This window comes from Haliotis rubra, unplaced genomic scaffold (assembly GCF_003918875.1).
Source record: "Haliotis rubra isolate DU_JTF1 unplaced genomic scaffold, ASM391887v1 Scf110, whole genome shotgun sequence".
NCBI classification, from domain to species: Eukaryota; Metazoa; Mollusca; class Gastropoda; order Lepetellida; family Haliotidae; genus Haliotis; species Haliotis rubra.
In genome coordinates, this window is record NW_025765004.1 from 392,027 (window position 1) to 410,440 (window position 18,414).

The window sequence follows — 18,414 nt, forward strand, 5'->3', positions numbered from 1 at the left end:
AATTCTGGGAGCAAAAGAACTCCCCCAACCACAGTACCATTTGTTCAAATTATATGGTGAATTTAAATAGTTCACAATTTGTAGTTTCAGTAACCTGTGGAATATGATGCATAATTTGACAAATTTGCTGAAGTGAATACATCACTGAGTATAAGTTTTAGGGTATGAAGATTTAACCATTGGAACTTCTTTCAACCTATTGTTCAGCTTAATGTAGGTGTCCAGGTTTAATGTTGTTAAAACTGTTACTGTTTGACATTGTAGCTATGTTTGACTAAGTCCGAGCATTTGATAAGGTATCACTTGTTGAGAAAAGGCAACCTCTCAGCCATTGATATTATTCGAAAATTTCATGACTGTCCACGATTCTCAGAAGGAAACAAAAGTTGCTGTTTCATTGAACATGTTATTTGTATATGAAGCTGGCCAAATTTCCAACATTAGTTTGGACGGTTTGTTGTGAAAACAACTAAGCTGTTACGACAACCTCACAGAAGTTGTTGGACCGGGAAGCTCTTGATCTGTTGATATTTGGTTTAGCATGAGTTTGGTGTTTGTCTGGAAATCTCTGAGGTTAAAGCGTGTAGAGGGAGGCGATTATTGAATGCTGGCTAGCAGTTGTGTGAAGCAAACTGGCCACTGACTACATGCAAGAGGCTCTTTCAGAATATACCAGAAGCAAAATCTTGCCTTTGGTACAGAAATCCCCATTTCTTATACACTTATCATCACTGTATCAGTAAAATACTTGGAAATCAATTGGAAGCTATGAAATAGCTTATCAGATGGGTACACAAAGTCCGCATGCTAGACTACCAGTTGTCCGACTTCCATTTTTGTGGAAGCTGCGGTGGCTGAGTGGTCTAGGCATCTGACTTTGTGTGCTGGCGATTAGGTGCCTGACTCTGAGGGTTTGGGTTCGAATCCCGGATGGGACTCAACCCCCCAAAAGTACTAGAATCTGTACTTTACTGAGAAAGTGTAACCCCAAATATAACATATGTTACAATCAGTTGAAACGTTATGTAGCCTTTGACCTCTGTGGTCATGTGTTGAACCCCAAATATTTATTACCTAGAGTCCTATTGACTCGAAAATATATAGACACAGGTAAGTCCTGGCTGATGGAAGCATGCAGCCTCTGAACCTTTGTCTGGACCTGGAACAGAGGAGATGTGTCGGGCAGATTCATGTCTCACATGGATAAGAATCATATTGTTTTTGCAGAAGATGGCTGTTGACTTTACTATAACTGAGGTGATCATAATTCCATTGTAGATATTGACATTTTGAGTTGAGCAAACCATGAATACACAGTTAAAGGGTTATACATTTCTCTGTCATTAACAACTGTAGTTGCTCTTAAAAACATATTAGCTCTATTCCAGTATCTGCAAACATTTCTATTTTAAAGAAAATATTTTTATGATCATGAGGATGATTAATCATGTGTTTGTGTTTGGATATTGAATGGGGTTCATTCCTATATATTTGATAGTCAAAATTTGACAAGATTATGTTATTGTTATTATCATTAGGTTTGTCAGGTACATGAATGGCTATGAGAGGTGGATTAACATGAATGTTCATAATTCCTCACCATTAGTGTTCAATTAACCCTAGAATTTTGGAATTAGCAAGATTGTTTATTTTGTTCATAATGTTTGAGTTGTTAAACTTGGCAATGAGCTCAGTTTTGAAGTTTTCAGATTTCATCTTCTTGTGAAAGTTTCCTGTTGTGATGACTGAAATTCACAGAATACAAAGAAGTCTAAAACGCTTTTGTATTTGTCATTCTTGTTCATTATAGTTATGACATTACTTCATGGCCCAATTCATTAAATAAGACAATTGGATTGGAATCATTAAATAAGACAATTGGATTGGAATCATTAAATAAGACAATTGGATTCATTACTTATTAGTTACTACAGCACTGTATACCGTGGTACTTGAACAAAAACCTTGGTATACCGTGGTACTTGAATAAAAACCTTGGTATACCGTGGTACTTGAATCAAAACCTTGGTATACCGTGGTACTGAAATGTTCGTGGTACCCAACCCTAGTTGTGAATAGAGCTTTCTTACACACCCATGGGTGAGAAACCCATATGAGAAAACTGGTATCAAACATACCGATATGTGTGAGATCGATTTCTAATCCCATGATTGGCTACTCCATGGTGATGACCTAGGGTCAGGTCATAACAAACTACTTTACTGATTAAACTTCATTGATAAGTTACTTGTGCTTCAATCAAACAGAAACCTGTTACTCATGCCAAAAAACCCCTTTACACCTACCTGATATTTTCACGATTGCAACATAAACAGGTATTTATACAATGAAACACAATTACAATAAATATAACACGAATCTAGTTTTTTCTAATTCCTTTTATTAAAACCTTTGATTCTAGTCATGATTTCAAAACGAAACGAAAAATCAGTGATACCTGCGTAAACAATTTTATGAAAATCGCCGTTGGGGATAAAGTCCAGGAGTCCCTTAGAATATTCAAAAATGCCCAACATTGGTACTTTTACTGGAGAGATGCGACAAGTGTATCATGTATCATCTTGCAAAAAATACCTGACACGATAACGTCAGTGCCTGTCTTAGATGAATTGATGCAGATTTTCCAATGTTATCAAATTCACTCATGACAATCAGAAATAAAACACACTCGTTGAAACAATGTGCAATGTTTGCAAGTGTTCATGAGTGCAAATGGCGGCACACGTCCTTTCTATTCAATCGAATATGTACAGGAACGGTTGATCTTCACATAAGACATTGCTTAAGATATTCTTCCGACATATGATAATGCAAAGTTCATGTCTTCATAACATGCAGGATGTAATCAACTCACATTTCATACTGACAACTCCGTAAATTCCATAACATTCCTAGTGGCAGTTTCTGGCTCGGGAAAACGAGAAGACTGTGACGAAGAAGAGTAGTCCCCCATTGACAGTGAACTTAACCTCAGCTATGTCACATTCAAGCACACGGGTTGCACCTAATTACACACACTCAATAGTTTTGGCTCCGGTCGATGGGAGAACATTGAACGTAAACTGGTACACAAGTACAGATCCCCAATGTCCAGAGATATCCAAAACAATCTTCCGATGACAACCACCAAATGATAACGATTATGTCACACGCTCAAATATTTTATGCTTGCAGGAATTAATATCATCCACATTTACATGGCAACATTGTCGTTTTAGAGTGTTTAATTAATTTTGTTTGCATTATCACTATTGCCCTGTTGACGCGAAGATGTGGCAGAAACTCTTTTGTGGAGGGTCACCATGGGGATGAATAGTGATTAGGAAGCCAATTACGTCACTCATTCATAAACGTTGTGTTGTGTATTATTGCGCAGCTACGATGAGAAAATATTAAATTTGAATCTATTCGACCATAAAATGGTGCAATTTTATGGTGTGTAAGAAACAGATTACTGTACTCGTGTCTGTCAGTACCATTTACCTTACAACTCGTAAGATAAACGGTATCTGATAGACACTCGTTTAGTAATCTCTATGTGTATCGTGGCCTAAGTTTCGAGACGATATATCCTGATACCAGTTTAATGAGGCGAGACGATATATCATGAAAGTATTGGCAAGGAACCTGCAAGACAATTATCATCATGACACAATGATACAATACTTTACAATTTCTAATAACAGAACATATATGATAGATAAAATGACTGAAACTTTATTTGTTATACATGAGAACTTGGATTAAATTCACACACACTTAAAAGGCTGTTCATCTAATAAAGTTTCAGTATTTAATAGTTTAGAAAGTACAATCAAACATATTCAGTATACCTTGATCTAACATATATATATAACTTTGAAACTGAAGTTTCCCTTGGGAAGTTGTGTTTCTGCACCAATGCTTTCACAAACAATTCAAGGTAATTTATATCAGAATTCAGTATCACTGAAAAAACCTCTGAAGTATGCTTTCTAAGTTATATCTTTTCTTTGTTCTCTTTCTTAACAAAGCTAAGACATCATTCATAGTTGTTAATAAATGTTAATATATGGTCTTATATGCCAAACAACTAAAACATGTTTCAGTTACTTGAAGACAAGTATTCTACAGTTCACAGAGTTTGAAAAATGTTCACACACTTTGACTTATTCACCAACTCCTTTGTTCATGAAACAAAGATAGCAGACACAAACAAATTCCTTTAAGGTTCAATTTGTTATTAAAATTCAAAGGATTTCAAAGCGACTCCCTTCCTATTCCTAATGCAATACTTACAACTTTAAGTACAGTTAAGTCTCATTAATCTGACGTCGTCCTATGCACGGCAAATTGCTGGATTAACGAGGATGTCGGATTATCGAATTTTGAGTACAGATCACGTTCTTGGACTGTCGGATTAACAAGACTAAATTACGTTTATTCAATTTGTTACCAACAAAAGTGTCGAATAAAGTGGATTGTCGGATAAACAGGAGTCGGATTAACGAGACTTGACTGTAGTATTTAAGTTGTATCAGGATATATCATCTCTTGTGGTGATACATCGATGTATCATGGACCCTCGCGATATAAATATCCTGATATATTGCCTAAATGTGTTTTGTATCGATGCACTCGTATCGCGTAGTTGACGATGCAAACATCGATAAACAAAACTCACTCACTCACTCACTCCTGATCTTTGATCATTTTCAAGGATATGTGTACTCCTTCGTATCCCTGCTCTCCATTTTATCAACATTTCAACAGGAAGGAGTATCATCCCCTAAAATGAATGTTTTGTCCACTTGTCCATTGTTCTCCATTTTCATCAATAAAGAATTGCTAGTTACTGTTTCACCAGCAGAAATGTGCTGAATAGTTGTGTATTTGGTTCAAATGAAGCATGTAAGCATGTAAAGTATTGTATTAAAACATTCAAATGTTACAGGTGTACTTTTAAGCTCAGAGCTTTTCAACCACCACTTGTGTATCATGCATGTATCAGTATTGATCACTACTTTAATTGTGTCACTTCCATGACTTCACTCAGAATTTAGTCTGCTTATTTTTTAAGAGTTTAGACCTGCCAGATTTATGTCATTTTGTATTTGCATTGCAGTTGAAGCGATCCGACTCAGCTTTCTTCTGGGAAGAACGTGAAATTATGGCAAATGCCAACAGCGAGTGGATTGTCCAGGTGAGTGACAGCATGTCTGGAGAGGTGTACTGCAGACATATGGTTGACTAAACACAAATAATCTAGGCTTAAATAGCAGACTGGAAGAAACTGATCTAGTTTGAGATGGCACAGATGTGATATAGTGTGTTTACCAATGTTTTACATAAGTGGTGTTAAATACACAATTCGCCTCCTTGAAGATGTGTACATTAGACTGGAAGTTAGATGATTTGCATCACTTGTCCACAAGCAGATTTTTTGTATTTGTAGATTATTATATCCATTTAGTGTTTGTTTTGTTGTCATTCATAGACACGTTTGATATTTTGATTTCCAGGACATTGTGTGTGTTTTGATGTTAGGTCCTTCCCTGCAAATATCAGATGTCTAAACTTGCCTGTATCTTGAAATAACTGAATTTCTGGATTCTGGTATAATGTAACTTACAAGAGCAAAAGTTTGAATAACTTTTGTGTTGTTTGTCACTGTGTGAAACACATTAAATGTTTGTGTGCTCCCGAAGTGTTTATGTTTTGTATAGAAGAACGCTTATGTTGATGATTGGATATTAACAATGTTGCCCTCACTGCCATTGTCAGCTGATGTTCAGCTCCACTTAGCAAGATAGCTTGAGAGAGATGACAAGTGGTGTTGGCAGTATGCAACAGCTTTTCATGAATGAATATACCAGTGTCTAATTTGTAGTGTTATTTAATTACGGTATGTGGTATTGTATATAATTTGATTAAAGCAGTACAACATTTTCAATTAAAGTCAAATACATGAAACTATTTGATGTGTAGCACTTACATTTCTAGTTTTAATTTCTCTGAATGAATGTTGATGGGATTTTTATATACATGAATATCACAGAATTTAGGCCTTAGTCAATCACATTTGTCTGATTACTCTTCCAATCGGATGCTTAAAATGTGCATTGATGAATGATTTTGCCATTGGTATACTTTGAAATTTACATTGACCTGAAGGAATCTTCCTCATAAACACTATCATAAATAATGTTATGTTGATATTGTATGAACTGATAGCAGATATTTCAACCAAGCACAATTGGCCTTGTGGCTGCAAGCAGTTGCCAGGAGTAAAAACATTACAATAACATGGACACAGTGTGAACAATGAAATCAGGAAACAGGCAATCATATAAAATATAATCCCTGTCTAACTGTGTCTTTCTGACAAGAATGTATGTCTATCATGAGTAGCACCACAACTCGGGAAGAATTACCGTGACAAGATTTAGAAAAACAATGTCCAACAGGCTGGTTCATCTTTGTCATAGTTCAACAGACAAATGTATCTTTACGTTCATGCTAAATACCTATGATGACAATAAAAGGGCAGAAATTCTTAAAAGATAAAGCTAGCATATTTCTTGCGCTCAGGGATTTTACGAAGTAGAAAATTGTAAACAGAAAATATGACCACATACATTAGTGTATATTTACTGATTCTAAAAATGATTTTAACAAAATCACATTCCTGGGCAGGAATCTCTGAGACTAGGGTATTGTTACATCACTCATGTGGCTCATTCAACACATCTCCCAATGTCATAGTCCATAACACCTTGCTTCAGTTGCATTGAAATTAAAGCCTTTGATCTATCATCACTCGTCATACCTTCATTACAATCTGAAAATTCTACAAATGTCAATGAAATAACAGTATAGAAGATATTCTGAAAAAATCAATCATCTGAAATTTGATCTTATATTTTGTAGGAAACTTCAACAAAAAATTACAAAAAACCTAACATTTAATGAGTCGCAAGGGAGGTCTGTTCCCTTCAGGTTGCCTTCTCTTAGATCTGTGTATTGTGAAATGTATCTGTAAGGAAACATTTGGTCATCAGCCCTCTGCAGGGTTTTACATGACACGTGATTCCTGCGTATTTGACGCAACAATTTTGTAAACGACCCTCAAAATATTATCATATGAGTCAAGCTTGTCGCAAGTTCAGTTCAATAAAATCGATTTGATAAGCAAAAATGATATTGTTCGATGATAGTTTGACTTTTACAGAGCTGTCAGATTATTCCAGAGAACTCAGAGGAGACAGTAATCCTGGCTGTTTGAATTGAACAATGCTGTAGTTTCATTTGGTGGTGTGACATACACAGTTACATACTGAGAATGATTAACACAAAGAAATATTAATATTTTCATGACTCCCAAATATTGAAAATGACTCCCAAAAATAAATACTGTGAGTCACCATGACTCCCATTTTTAAAAGTCTGTGTAAAACCCTGCCTCTGATGTAATGCCAGGGTGTACCATGTCTCCGATGCTGTTTTGCAGCTTCACTATGCATTCCAAGATGGCCGATTCCTGTATATGGTGATGGACTACATGCCCGGAGGCGACCTGGTCAACCTCATGAGTAACTATGATGTACCTGAGAAGTGGGCCAAGTTCTACTGTGCTGAAGTTGTCCTGTCCCTAGATGCTATCCACTCCATGGGATTCGTACACAGGTAGTGCCCAAGTTCTTTAGCCAAGTTCAACTTCTCTTTTCAGGATATACACTGTTTAGAATCTATTTGTTTTGTTAAATGAAATCTCGCTTATAAAATGCTTGTGGTAAGAGCTGACATTTACCAAGGGTAAAGGGTTAATTACATCATACTGTGACATTATGGGGTATTGCTCGTAATGTCAGTCACTAGATTGTCTGGTCCAACCATGATATGGCTGGAATTTTGCTCACTGCGATGTGAAACATTGTTCTGTTGCTTACAGTATGTTTCAAATATTTATCTTCACTCATAGAAACTCACTGACTCTTGCATTCATTCATTCACTCATGGCGGTGGGGTAGCCTAGTGGTTAAAGCGTTCTTTCGTCACGCTGAAGGCCCAGGTTCGATTCCCAACATGGGTACAATGTGTGAAGCCCATTTCTGGTGTCCCCCACCTTGATGTTGCTGGAAAATTGCTAAAGGTGGTGTCTCTCTCTCTCTCTCTCTCTCTCTCTCTCTCTCTCTCTCTCTCCTCTCACTCTTGCACTCCTACACTCAGAATCTCAGTAAGTCATTTGGTCACTCACTCACTCGCCCATTTACTCATTCATACATTTACACAGAAAATGAAGCATTTGACAAACAGGACATAACACTGACACCTCTTGACTAGGGATGCCTCGATATATCGAACCATTGATACTTTTTCTAAGACGATACAATTATCAAAACATTCAAAACTGTATCGATACTTAGTTTTGAAAGTATCAGTTTAAATATGTTTATGTATCATTTACATTTTGCAATTGTATCATGTTTTTTGATGTTATAACTAGCTCTCTTAGCGCTAAGATAGTTGTAAGTTAATGTTAATGTATGGCACTTACAACTATCTTAGTGCTAAGAGAGCTTTGAAAATCTAGGCCCAGTTGTAGAAGGTGAGTTGTGGAGTGGAGACTGGTTGCTGAAGTAGAGCTGGACTTTACTTTGATGATGCTTTACAAACGTAGGCCTGGCTTGACTTCATGTTGTGTCATCGTTGAGATCAAGGAAACTGCCTATTACATGAGATAGTGTCACATGCCGACATTGTAACTGCTGTCATGCTAACAGCATGCTCTTTTACAGCTGTCTATATGATGGCTTGATCAACAAGTATTAGACTGACAGATCTTACAATGAGGAGTCATTGACTTCTTCTAGTGCATTACAAAGTTTTCTTCCTGCTGCATATATAGATATTATGTTATCGTTTGTGATCATGCTTGAACTTGAAATTCATTTGAATTCCAGATTTGCATCAGTTAACAAGGGAGATGTTTTTCTGATGTTTTCCTGTTTTCTCCCCAATGTGTTTTGTTACCATGCATGAGGTCCCACCATGTCCATAGGGCCTCACTACCATGTCTGTAGGGCCTCACTACCATGTCCATAGGGCCTCACTACCATATCTGTAGGGCCTCACTACCATGTCCATAGGGCCTCACTACCATATCTGTAGGGCCTCACTACCATGTCTGTAGGGCCTCACTACCATATCTATAGGGCCTCACTACCACGTCTGTAGGGCCTCACTACCATATCTATAGGGCCTCACTACCATGTCTGTAGGGCCTCACTACCATCTGTAGGGCTCCTCTATAGGGGCCTCACTACCATGTCTGTAGGGCCTCACTACCGTATCTATAGGGCCTCACTACCGTATCTGTAGGGCCTCACTACCGTATCTGTAGGGCATCACTACCGTATCTGTAGGGCATCACTACCATATCTGTAGGGCTTCACTACCATATCTGTAGGGCCTCACTACCTTATCTGTAGGGCCTCACTACCTTATCTGTAGGGCCTCACTACCCTGTCCATAGGGCCTCACTACCCTGTCTGTAGGGCCTCACTACCCTGTCTGAAGGGCTTCACTACCTTATCTGTAGGGCCTAACTACCCTGTCTGTAGGGCCTCACTACCCTGTCTGTAGGGCCTCACTACCTTATCTGTAGGGCCTCACTACTCTGTCTGTAGGGCCTCTCTAACATATCTGTAGGGCTTCACTACCATATCTGAAGGGCCTCACTACCTTATCTGTAGGGCCTCACTACCCTGTCTGTAGGGCCTCACTATCCTATCTGTAGGGCCTCACTACCCTGTCTGTACGGTCTTACTACTACCATATCTCTAGGGCCTCTCTAACGTATATGTAACGGCCTCACTAGCCTGTCTGTAGGGCCTCACTACCCTGTCTGTAGGGCCTCACTACCTTGTCTGTAGGGCCTCACTACCATGTCTGTAGGGCCTCACTACCATATCTGTAGGGCCTCACTACCATATCAATAGGGCCTCACTACCCTGTCTGTAGGGCCTCACTACCTTATCTGTAGGGCCTCACTACCATGTTCATAGGGCCTCACTTCCATATCTGTAGGGCCTCACCTTATCTGTAGGGCCTCACACTATCTAAAGGGCCTCACTACCATGTCTTGGGCCTCACTACCATACCCTCACTACCTGTATAGGCCTCACTACCATATCTGTAGGGCCTCACTACCATATCTGTAGGACCTCACTACCACGTCTGTAGCGCCTCACTACTGTATCTATAGGGCCTCACTACCATGTCTGTAGGGCTTCACTGCCATATCTGTAGGGCCTCACTACCATGTCTGTAGGGCCTCAATATCCTATCTGCAGGGCCTCACTACCCTGTCTGTATGGCCTTACTACTACCATATCTCTAGGGCCTCTCTAACGTATCTGTAGGGCCTCACTAGCCTGTCTGTAGGTCCTCACTACCCTGTCTGTAGGGCCTCACTACCTTATCTGTAGGGCCTCACTACCATGTCTGTAGGGCCTCACTACCATATCTGTAGGGCCTCACTACCCTGTCTGTAGGGCCTCACTACCCTGTCTGTAGGGCCTCACTACCCTATCTGTAGGGCCTCACTACCTGTCTGTAGGGCCTCACTACCTTATCTGTAGGGCCTCACTACCCTATCTGTAGGGCCTCACTACCTTATCTGTAGGGCCTCACTACCACGTCTGTAGGGCCTCACTACCACGTCTGTAGGGCCTCGCTACCACGTCTGTAGGGCCTCGCTACCGTATCTGTAGGGCCTCAGTACCACATCTGTAGGGCTTCCTACCACATCTGTCGGGCCTCACTACCACGTCTGTAGGGCCTCACTACCACGTCTGTAGGGCCTCACTACCACGTCTATAGGGCCTCACTACCACGTCTGTAGGGCCTCACTACCACGTTTTTAGGGCCTCACTACCACGTCTGTAGGGCCTCGCTACCTTATCTGTAGGGCTTCACTACCACATCTGTAGGGCCTCACTACCACGTCTGTAGGGCCTCACTACCACATCTGTAGGGCTTCCTGCCACATCTGTCGGGCCTCACTACCACGTCTGTAGGGCCTCACTACCACGTCTGTAGGGCCTCGCTACTGTATCTGTAGGGCCTCACTACCACGTCTGTAGGGCCTCACTACCGTATCTGTAGGGCTTCACTGCCATATCTGTCGGGCCTCACTACGTCTGTAGGACCTCACTACCATATCCTCTATGACTCTCCCAAGTCCATGATGCCTTGGACATATGTCCTCACCAGATCCATATAGACCTACTGGTCTTAAAAACATCACCAGGCTGATAGAACAGTGTTCTGCATGAGATCAGCACACAGCAAATTATCATTACAGGATTGAGGACTGTTGTTCACTGTGTTTGTGTGTTCAGGGACGTGAAGCCAGACAACATGTTGCTGGATGCTGCTGGTCATCTCAAGCTGGCTGACTTTGGCACCTGTATGAGGATGGATGCTGTGAGTTACAATGTCTTGCCCTACCAAGTCCCGTAAAGCCCTGTCATTCTAACGTACTTACCTGTCCATGTGTCCCTTGTACTCGGTACCAGACAAGGAGGGTGTGGCTGCAGTGTTGTTATGTTAGAAGTAGTGTGTAATGGATTGTAATAGTTTTTCTGTCTGTGATGGAGATTCAGAAGGAACTATGCAGAAAGTTCTTTATGTGCTTCAACCAAATGTCGTTCCATCAGTGATATGGTCTGTGTTACAATTAGTATTAGACATTGTTTGTATTATTTAACTGACAGGCATTGAACCACAATCGTAAGATGTAAAAGCGTTGTAGTGTCTGCTGTGTTGCCCTGCACCAGGCTGCCAGTGGTTGTTACTGAGGCTGCTTGTTGCAGGACGGGCTGGTTCGGTCGGACACTGCTGTAGGGACGCCAGACTACATCTCCCCCGAGGTGCTCAAGTCCCAGGGCGGAGAGGGACTCTACGGCCGCGAGTGTGACTGGTGGTCAGTCGGGGTCTTCCTCTATGAGATGCTCGTTGGTTAGTATCCTCAGATTCTGAAAAATTATTTTGTCATTGCATACATAATCATCAAACATTTTGTGGACTGGGCCAGATGTTATTTTACTTTCTACTTCTCTGTCATGTACCTGCAGTCCATTATGGGCATTCAAGCACCTCTGTGCGTGATACTGTTATATTACTGTGATACTGTTCATAGCAGCCTTAGTGCAAACTACCTCACTCCTCCATGTTATTTAGCTGTGACAGTAAACAGATGACTGATGGTTTAAAGAAGCTTCTTATGTACCACTGATATAAGTTTTTCTGAAGTTATTTATTTCCAACAGGTGACACACCTTTCTACGCTGATTCCCTTGTGGGCACTTATGGCAAGATCATGGACCACGCCCGATCTCTGCAGTTTCCCCCTGATGTGGACATGTCGGACCAAGCTAAAAGTATTATATGTGCCTTCCTTACTGATAGGTGAGTCAGGGGATAACAGCCGCAACCATTCTCTTGGTGAGTCAGGTGATAACAGCCTCAACCATTCTCTTGGTGAGTCAGGTGATAACAGCCTCAACCATTCTCTTGGTGAGTCAGGGGATAACAGCCTCAACCATTCTCTTGGTGAGTCAGGTGATAACAGCCTCAACCATTCTCTTGGTGAGTCAGGGGATAACAGCCTCAACCATTCTCTTGGTGAGTCAGGGGATAACAGCCTCAACCATTCTCTTGGCTGAAACAAGCAAACGCTGATATTGTATGTTGATTGCACTACTTTATTCCGATCTTAACCAGGGGAGTTTCTGCCAGACCAATCTCATTGATTACTGTGATCTGACTTTGCCAAACAAATAATAATGTAGCACCTCAAAACTTACAGTGGATCACCAACCATGTCTTGTGTGCTTACAGAACAGGAAGGTTAGGACGAAATGGTGTAGATGAAATCAAAAGACATCCCTTCTTCAGAGACGAGAACTGGACATGGGACAGTATAAGGCAAAGTGAGTAATATTGATGTCCAGTGTTCTGCTGTTTCTGACTGACGCTGTTGTTGAAGTAGTTTGCCAAGTGACAATAACAATACTGCAGGGGTGAAAGGTCACATGTCACATGTAACTTGTTATATGTCACCTAACGTACGACGGCTGCATGTAACTTGATCTTCAGCTGTCACAAGTCACCTGACATACTGCTGTCACATGTCACCTGATGTTCTACTGTTACGTGACCTTAGATGCTACTGTCACATGTGACCTGACATACCTCTGACGTGTGTAACCAGGGCTCACTTGTACAAAGCGATCTTAGCGCTACGATGATTGTAACTCCCATTCTCCAACATAGATCGCTTTGTGCAAGTGGGCCCTGGTGTTCAACTGTCACATGTGACCTGACATACCTCTGACGCATGTACCCTTGTGTTCAACTGTCATATGTGACCTGACATACCTCTGACGCATGTAACCTGGTGTTCAACTGTCACATGTGATGTACCCTGGTGTTCAACTGTCACATGTGACCTGACATACCTCTGACGCATGTACCCTGGTGTTCAACTGTCACATGTGACCTGACATACCTCTGACGCATGTACCCTGGTGTTCAACTGTCACATGTGACCTGACATACCTCTGATGCATGTACCCTGATGTTCAACTGTCACATGTGACCTGACATACCTCTGATGCATGTACCCTGATGTTCAACTGTCACATGTGACCTAACATACCTCTGACACATGTACCCTGATGTTCAACTGTCACATGTGACCTAACATACCTCTGACGTGTGTAATCTGATGTTCAACTGTCACATGTGACCTGACATACCTCTGACGCATGTAACCTGATGTTCAACTGTCACATGTGACCTGACATACCTCTGACGCATGTCAACTGTCACATGTGACCTGTACCCTGATGTTCAACTGTCACATGTGACCTAACATACCTCTGACATGTGTAACCTGATGTTCAACTGTCATATGTGACCTAACATACCTCTGCCGTGTATAACCTGATGTTCAACTGTCACGGGTTCGATCCCTGACCGCATCATACCATAAGACGATTAAAATATGGTACTTGTTGGTCCCTGCCTGGCGCTCGGCATTAATGGGTACATCAAGGACTGCAGGGGTGGAAATAACCCATTGCCCGACGTCCGAGTCCAGTGTATTTTCTGTCGGGCAAGGACATTTGTATATCACGCTGTACCGGTGTCCAGTTGACATTCCAATGTTTGTTTAGAAAATCACCAAGAAAATCGGTCGGTATAGGGGAAAATAACCAGGGCAAGTGATTTTACATGTGCCACTGTACCGGAGTACACTAGCAATTCTAAAGTTATTTCCACCCCTGGACTGGTCAGCTCGGAGTCAGTATACTGTTTCTGAGTGCGGTATTCATGCTTCACTGCGGCATGGTATCTCAGTGGGCTAGCACTATAAAACCAGCTTCAGTCTGAGCTAGTACAAGCAGGCGCACATACACACACATGCACATCATCATATGAGGGAAATATTCTCACGCGGACCTGACATACCTCTGATGTGTGTAACCTGATGTTCACCTGACCTGACATACATTAGACCCAATTTCACCTCATTTCATCTCTGACATGTGTAACCTGATGTTCAACTGTCACATGTGACCTGACATACCTTTGACATGTGTAACCTGATGTTCAACTGTCACACGTGACCTGACATACCTCTGACATGTGTAACCTGATGTTCAACTGTCACACATGACCTGACATACCTCTGACATGTGTAACCTGATGTTCAACTGTCACACGTGACCTGACATACCTCTGATGTGTGTAACCTGATGTTCAACTGTCACACATGACCTGACATACCTCTGACATGTGTAACCTGATGTTCAACTGTCACACGTGACCTGACATACCTCTGACATGTGTAACCTGATGTTCAACTGTCATATGTAACCTGATGTTCAACGTGACCTGACATACCTCTGACATGTGTAACCTGATGTTCAACTGTCACACGTGACCTGACATACCTCTGACATGTGTAACCTGATGTTCAACTGTCACACGTGACCTGACATACCTCTGACATGTGTAACCTGATGTTCAACTGTCACACGTGACCTGACATACCTCTGACATGTGTAACCTGATGTTCAACTGTCACACATGACCTGACATACCTCTGACGCGTGTAACCTGATGTTCAACTGTCATGTGTGGCTTGATCTACCTTGTGGCAAAACTGTTTATATGTGACTGTCTCTGTCTGTTTGCCAGGTGCTCGCCGTTGTCCCAGAACTTTCAAGTGATATAGACACCAGCAACTTTGACGACATCGAGAAAGAGGACACACCACAAGAAAACTTCCAGCCACTGAAAGCATTTGCTGGCAACCATCTACCCTTTATAGGATTTACATATAATAAGGAGTACCAGTAAGTCGTCACACAGGTGTTCAGGCTTGTTGACTATTTTCAGGTGTTATCAGTGGCCAGGTTGTCTAAGATGCAGCAATACAGAGTTGTGTCCCTTGGGTATGCCACGAACCAATTATTGTGTGTTTGACCCAGTGTTTCTACTTTTATCATCTCCAAACCAGTGCTCTTAGGTTTTTGCTAAAATGATGACACTGTAGCTGACATGCTATGATATAACGGAAACAGTGTTCACGCTGGTGTTAAACCCAACCCATTCACTTTTTTTCAAAAGCATTTCAACTTGAAGTCGGTTATGGTATTTATTCCCTATAAGAGGTCTGTGTCTGCTTGTCATGACATTTTATGTCATCTGTTGTCATGTTTCAGATTGTTGTGCTCAGGATCATCTCCACAAGTAAGTATTCAGTACTGGAATTGGTATAGGTGTAACAATTTAAGTCTTGAAAGCATTCCGGAATTGGAAATCATTATGATCAGATAAAATCATACCATTGTTGTCAAGATCTAAATGCTAAGGTGATCCTAACTCCCATACTTTAACACAGACTTACCATCATCATAGCACTGGGGTCACTGTAGCATGTTACTGAGTGAGTGAGTGAGTTAGGATTTTAAGTCACATCGGCAATATTTCAGCCATATCGTGACTAAAGCAAGTTCTAAATATATCAACAATTTAAGTGAAATTATAAAATTCTGCCAACGAAGGACAGTAAAATAACTAGATTATCACAGATATAGATATAAAACTAGTAACAAAATCTAAAACATTTGAACTATACAAGACGATACAATATAAAAAACAGGCTATTGATCGCCAACGACTGAAGGTAGATCACCATACTAGGGACCATGGGGACTTACAGTACATTTTCTTCCTCCATGGACCCTAGCTGGATTTACACCACCCCTTAGCAATTTAGCAAATCTAGCCATACATTAAAAGAACAGGTATTCTACGATTAAAAAACGGAAAGGTGAAATTTACTATGAATGTTTTGGGACTAGCATGTTACTGAGAAGTGGAAGATGACAGTTGCTACCAATAAAACATCTGACTTTGTTTGCAATATTATTTTTTAAATTGAAATGTCGCATTTCAACTTTCTTGATTATTCATCTTGAATTATTTCTTTCCTTGCCCCAGGATTGTGTTGATGTGAGTTATCAGTTGTACAGTGCCTGGTGTATACCGTTCATAACCCCACACCACCAGTATTCTGTCCTCCCTTCTCACATGGCATTCAAATTGGCACAAGCTCCAACTCAAACATAAAACATTTTACATCTTTTTCATGTTAGTTTGGTTTGCATGCATTTATAAATGGGGAAGGTTAACTTTGTTGATGCTGGCTCCTTTGAAATTCCAACAAACTGTAATCTGTAATCACTTTCTGCAAATCCTCATAGTTCTAAGGAATTGAATTTGAATGTCAGTTCTGTGATGTATATTGTTATTTTCTGCAAGTCGACATAATTCTCAGGACTTGAATTTGAATGTCAGTTCTGTAACATATATCAATCTATCTATACAGGCTGCATATTGTCTATATAGGTTTAACTCCTGTATTACGTGAAACTTGAGCACATGATACAGGAGGCAGTATTTCTTTCTCATTATTTAACATTTTCTTGAATATACTGCATACTTTGTCTTCATTAAAACATATCTGTGGAGAGGGAGGTGTGCATAGCATATACCCTATTGAATTTTGATGGTTTGTTTCGTGAAGTACGAGTATTTTCAGTGTAGTATACAAGTAGTGGTTGACAAGGTATGTTATAGCTTATATTTGGAGAAAAAGTGTACAGCTTATTATTATTGCAGGGTTAGTTTACGAGAAAATACACACAGAAATCCTAATCTCTTCATGTGAAACAATGGCCAGCAAAACAAAAGATACAATTGAAATAGTAAATCATCGTGTCTAGCAGTGTTTAAAATTCCCGTCTGCCCGACCGTCCGGAACAGTCTATTTTCATCTCGGACGGTCAAGTTTCTAAAGTAGCCTGTTCGGTGGTGTGGTAGATATTATTACCCCAAAGAGTAAATATTTCATAATATCAGACAGGTTTTCTTGTCATCAGTTTGAGGTGTTAAAGGTATTATGATAATTATGTTAAACTACTTACTTTTGGACAGTTCATGTTGCAATTACCAATCACAACACATGTACTTTCAGTTTACCTAAACTCGGTGCATTGCCTGTTAGTGCTATGTAGTTCACTGGGTAAGACTTCCGCCCGTATCCCCCCTATAAATTATAACGATGAGGAAATATTTCATTCAGTGACATTTATAGAATTCGGACATGTCATTCAGTATGTTCAGATACAATTAAAGAAACCTGTTAAACCTCATCCTTATCAGATGAGGAATATATATTCAGGTGATATGATTTGACTAGAATGGAATTTAAGGGGGGTACAGACGGAAGTCTTACCAAAATCGGACAGGCAAGTTTGTATGCAGATTGGTAATTTTTTAAGTTACCAATCCTGCTGCCTGGCTTGGAATTTTGGGAGTTTTAAACAGTGTGTCTAGTGATGTTTATCTGAAATTTTAGTGTGGTCCATAAGGTAGCTGACTTGTATAGTTTCATGGCCTTCATTAACAGCTCACATGCAGTCATGCACAATGCAGTCATTGTCTTCATCATAACACTTCATCATCAGTGGGAACAATGGTAACTCAGAGAGCTTCAGCGACTATATGTCTTTCTTAGGGAAACAGTTATGGTTAAGCTTATTGATTTATTATATTAAAATCAAATGTGTTATTCTTCAATCAAGCTGCTAATTTGTGCTGTAATATATTGGGTGTAAACGTTTTCTGGATCTGTAGCTATTGCAAGGAAGTTAGATGTTTATTTCCATCTGTGCATGCATTTGTCTCTGTATATATCTGTTCTTGTGATTCAAGGATAGCTTAGTAGTTGTGCATGGTATCATTCTGTGGAGGGATCAAAGAGACAGATGA

At 40.4% G+C, this 18,414-nt stretch overlaps 1 protein-coding gene across 1 annotated transcript in view; it reads left to right on the top strand.

Annotated features, from left to right (window-relative positions):
• Positions 1-18,414, top strand: part of LOC124285935 (rho-associated protein kinase 2-like) — a 64,295-nt gene that overhangs the window by 24,931 nt on the left and 20,950 nt on the right. Inside the window, 7 exon segments of the mRNA XM_046722224.1 lie at positions 5,126-5,203; positions 7,511-7,686; positions 11,406-11,490; positions 11,880-12,024; positions 12,336-12,474; positions 12,907-13,018; positions 15,274-15,431. Coding sequence (XP_046578180.1) covers positions 5,126-5,203; positions 7,511-7,686; positions 11,406-11,490; positions 11,880-12,024; positions 12,336-12,474; positions 12,907-13,018; positions 15,274-15,431 — 893 coding nt within the window.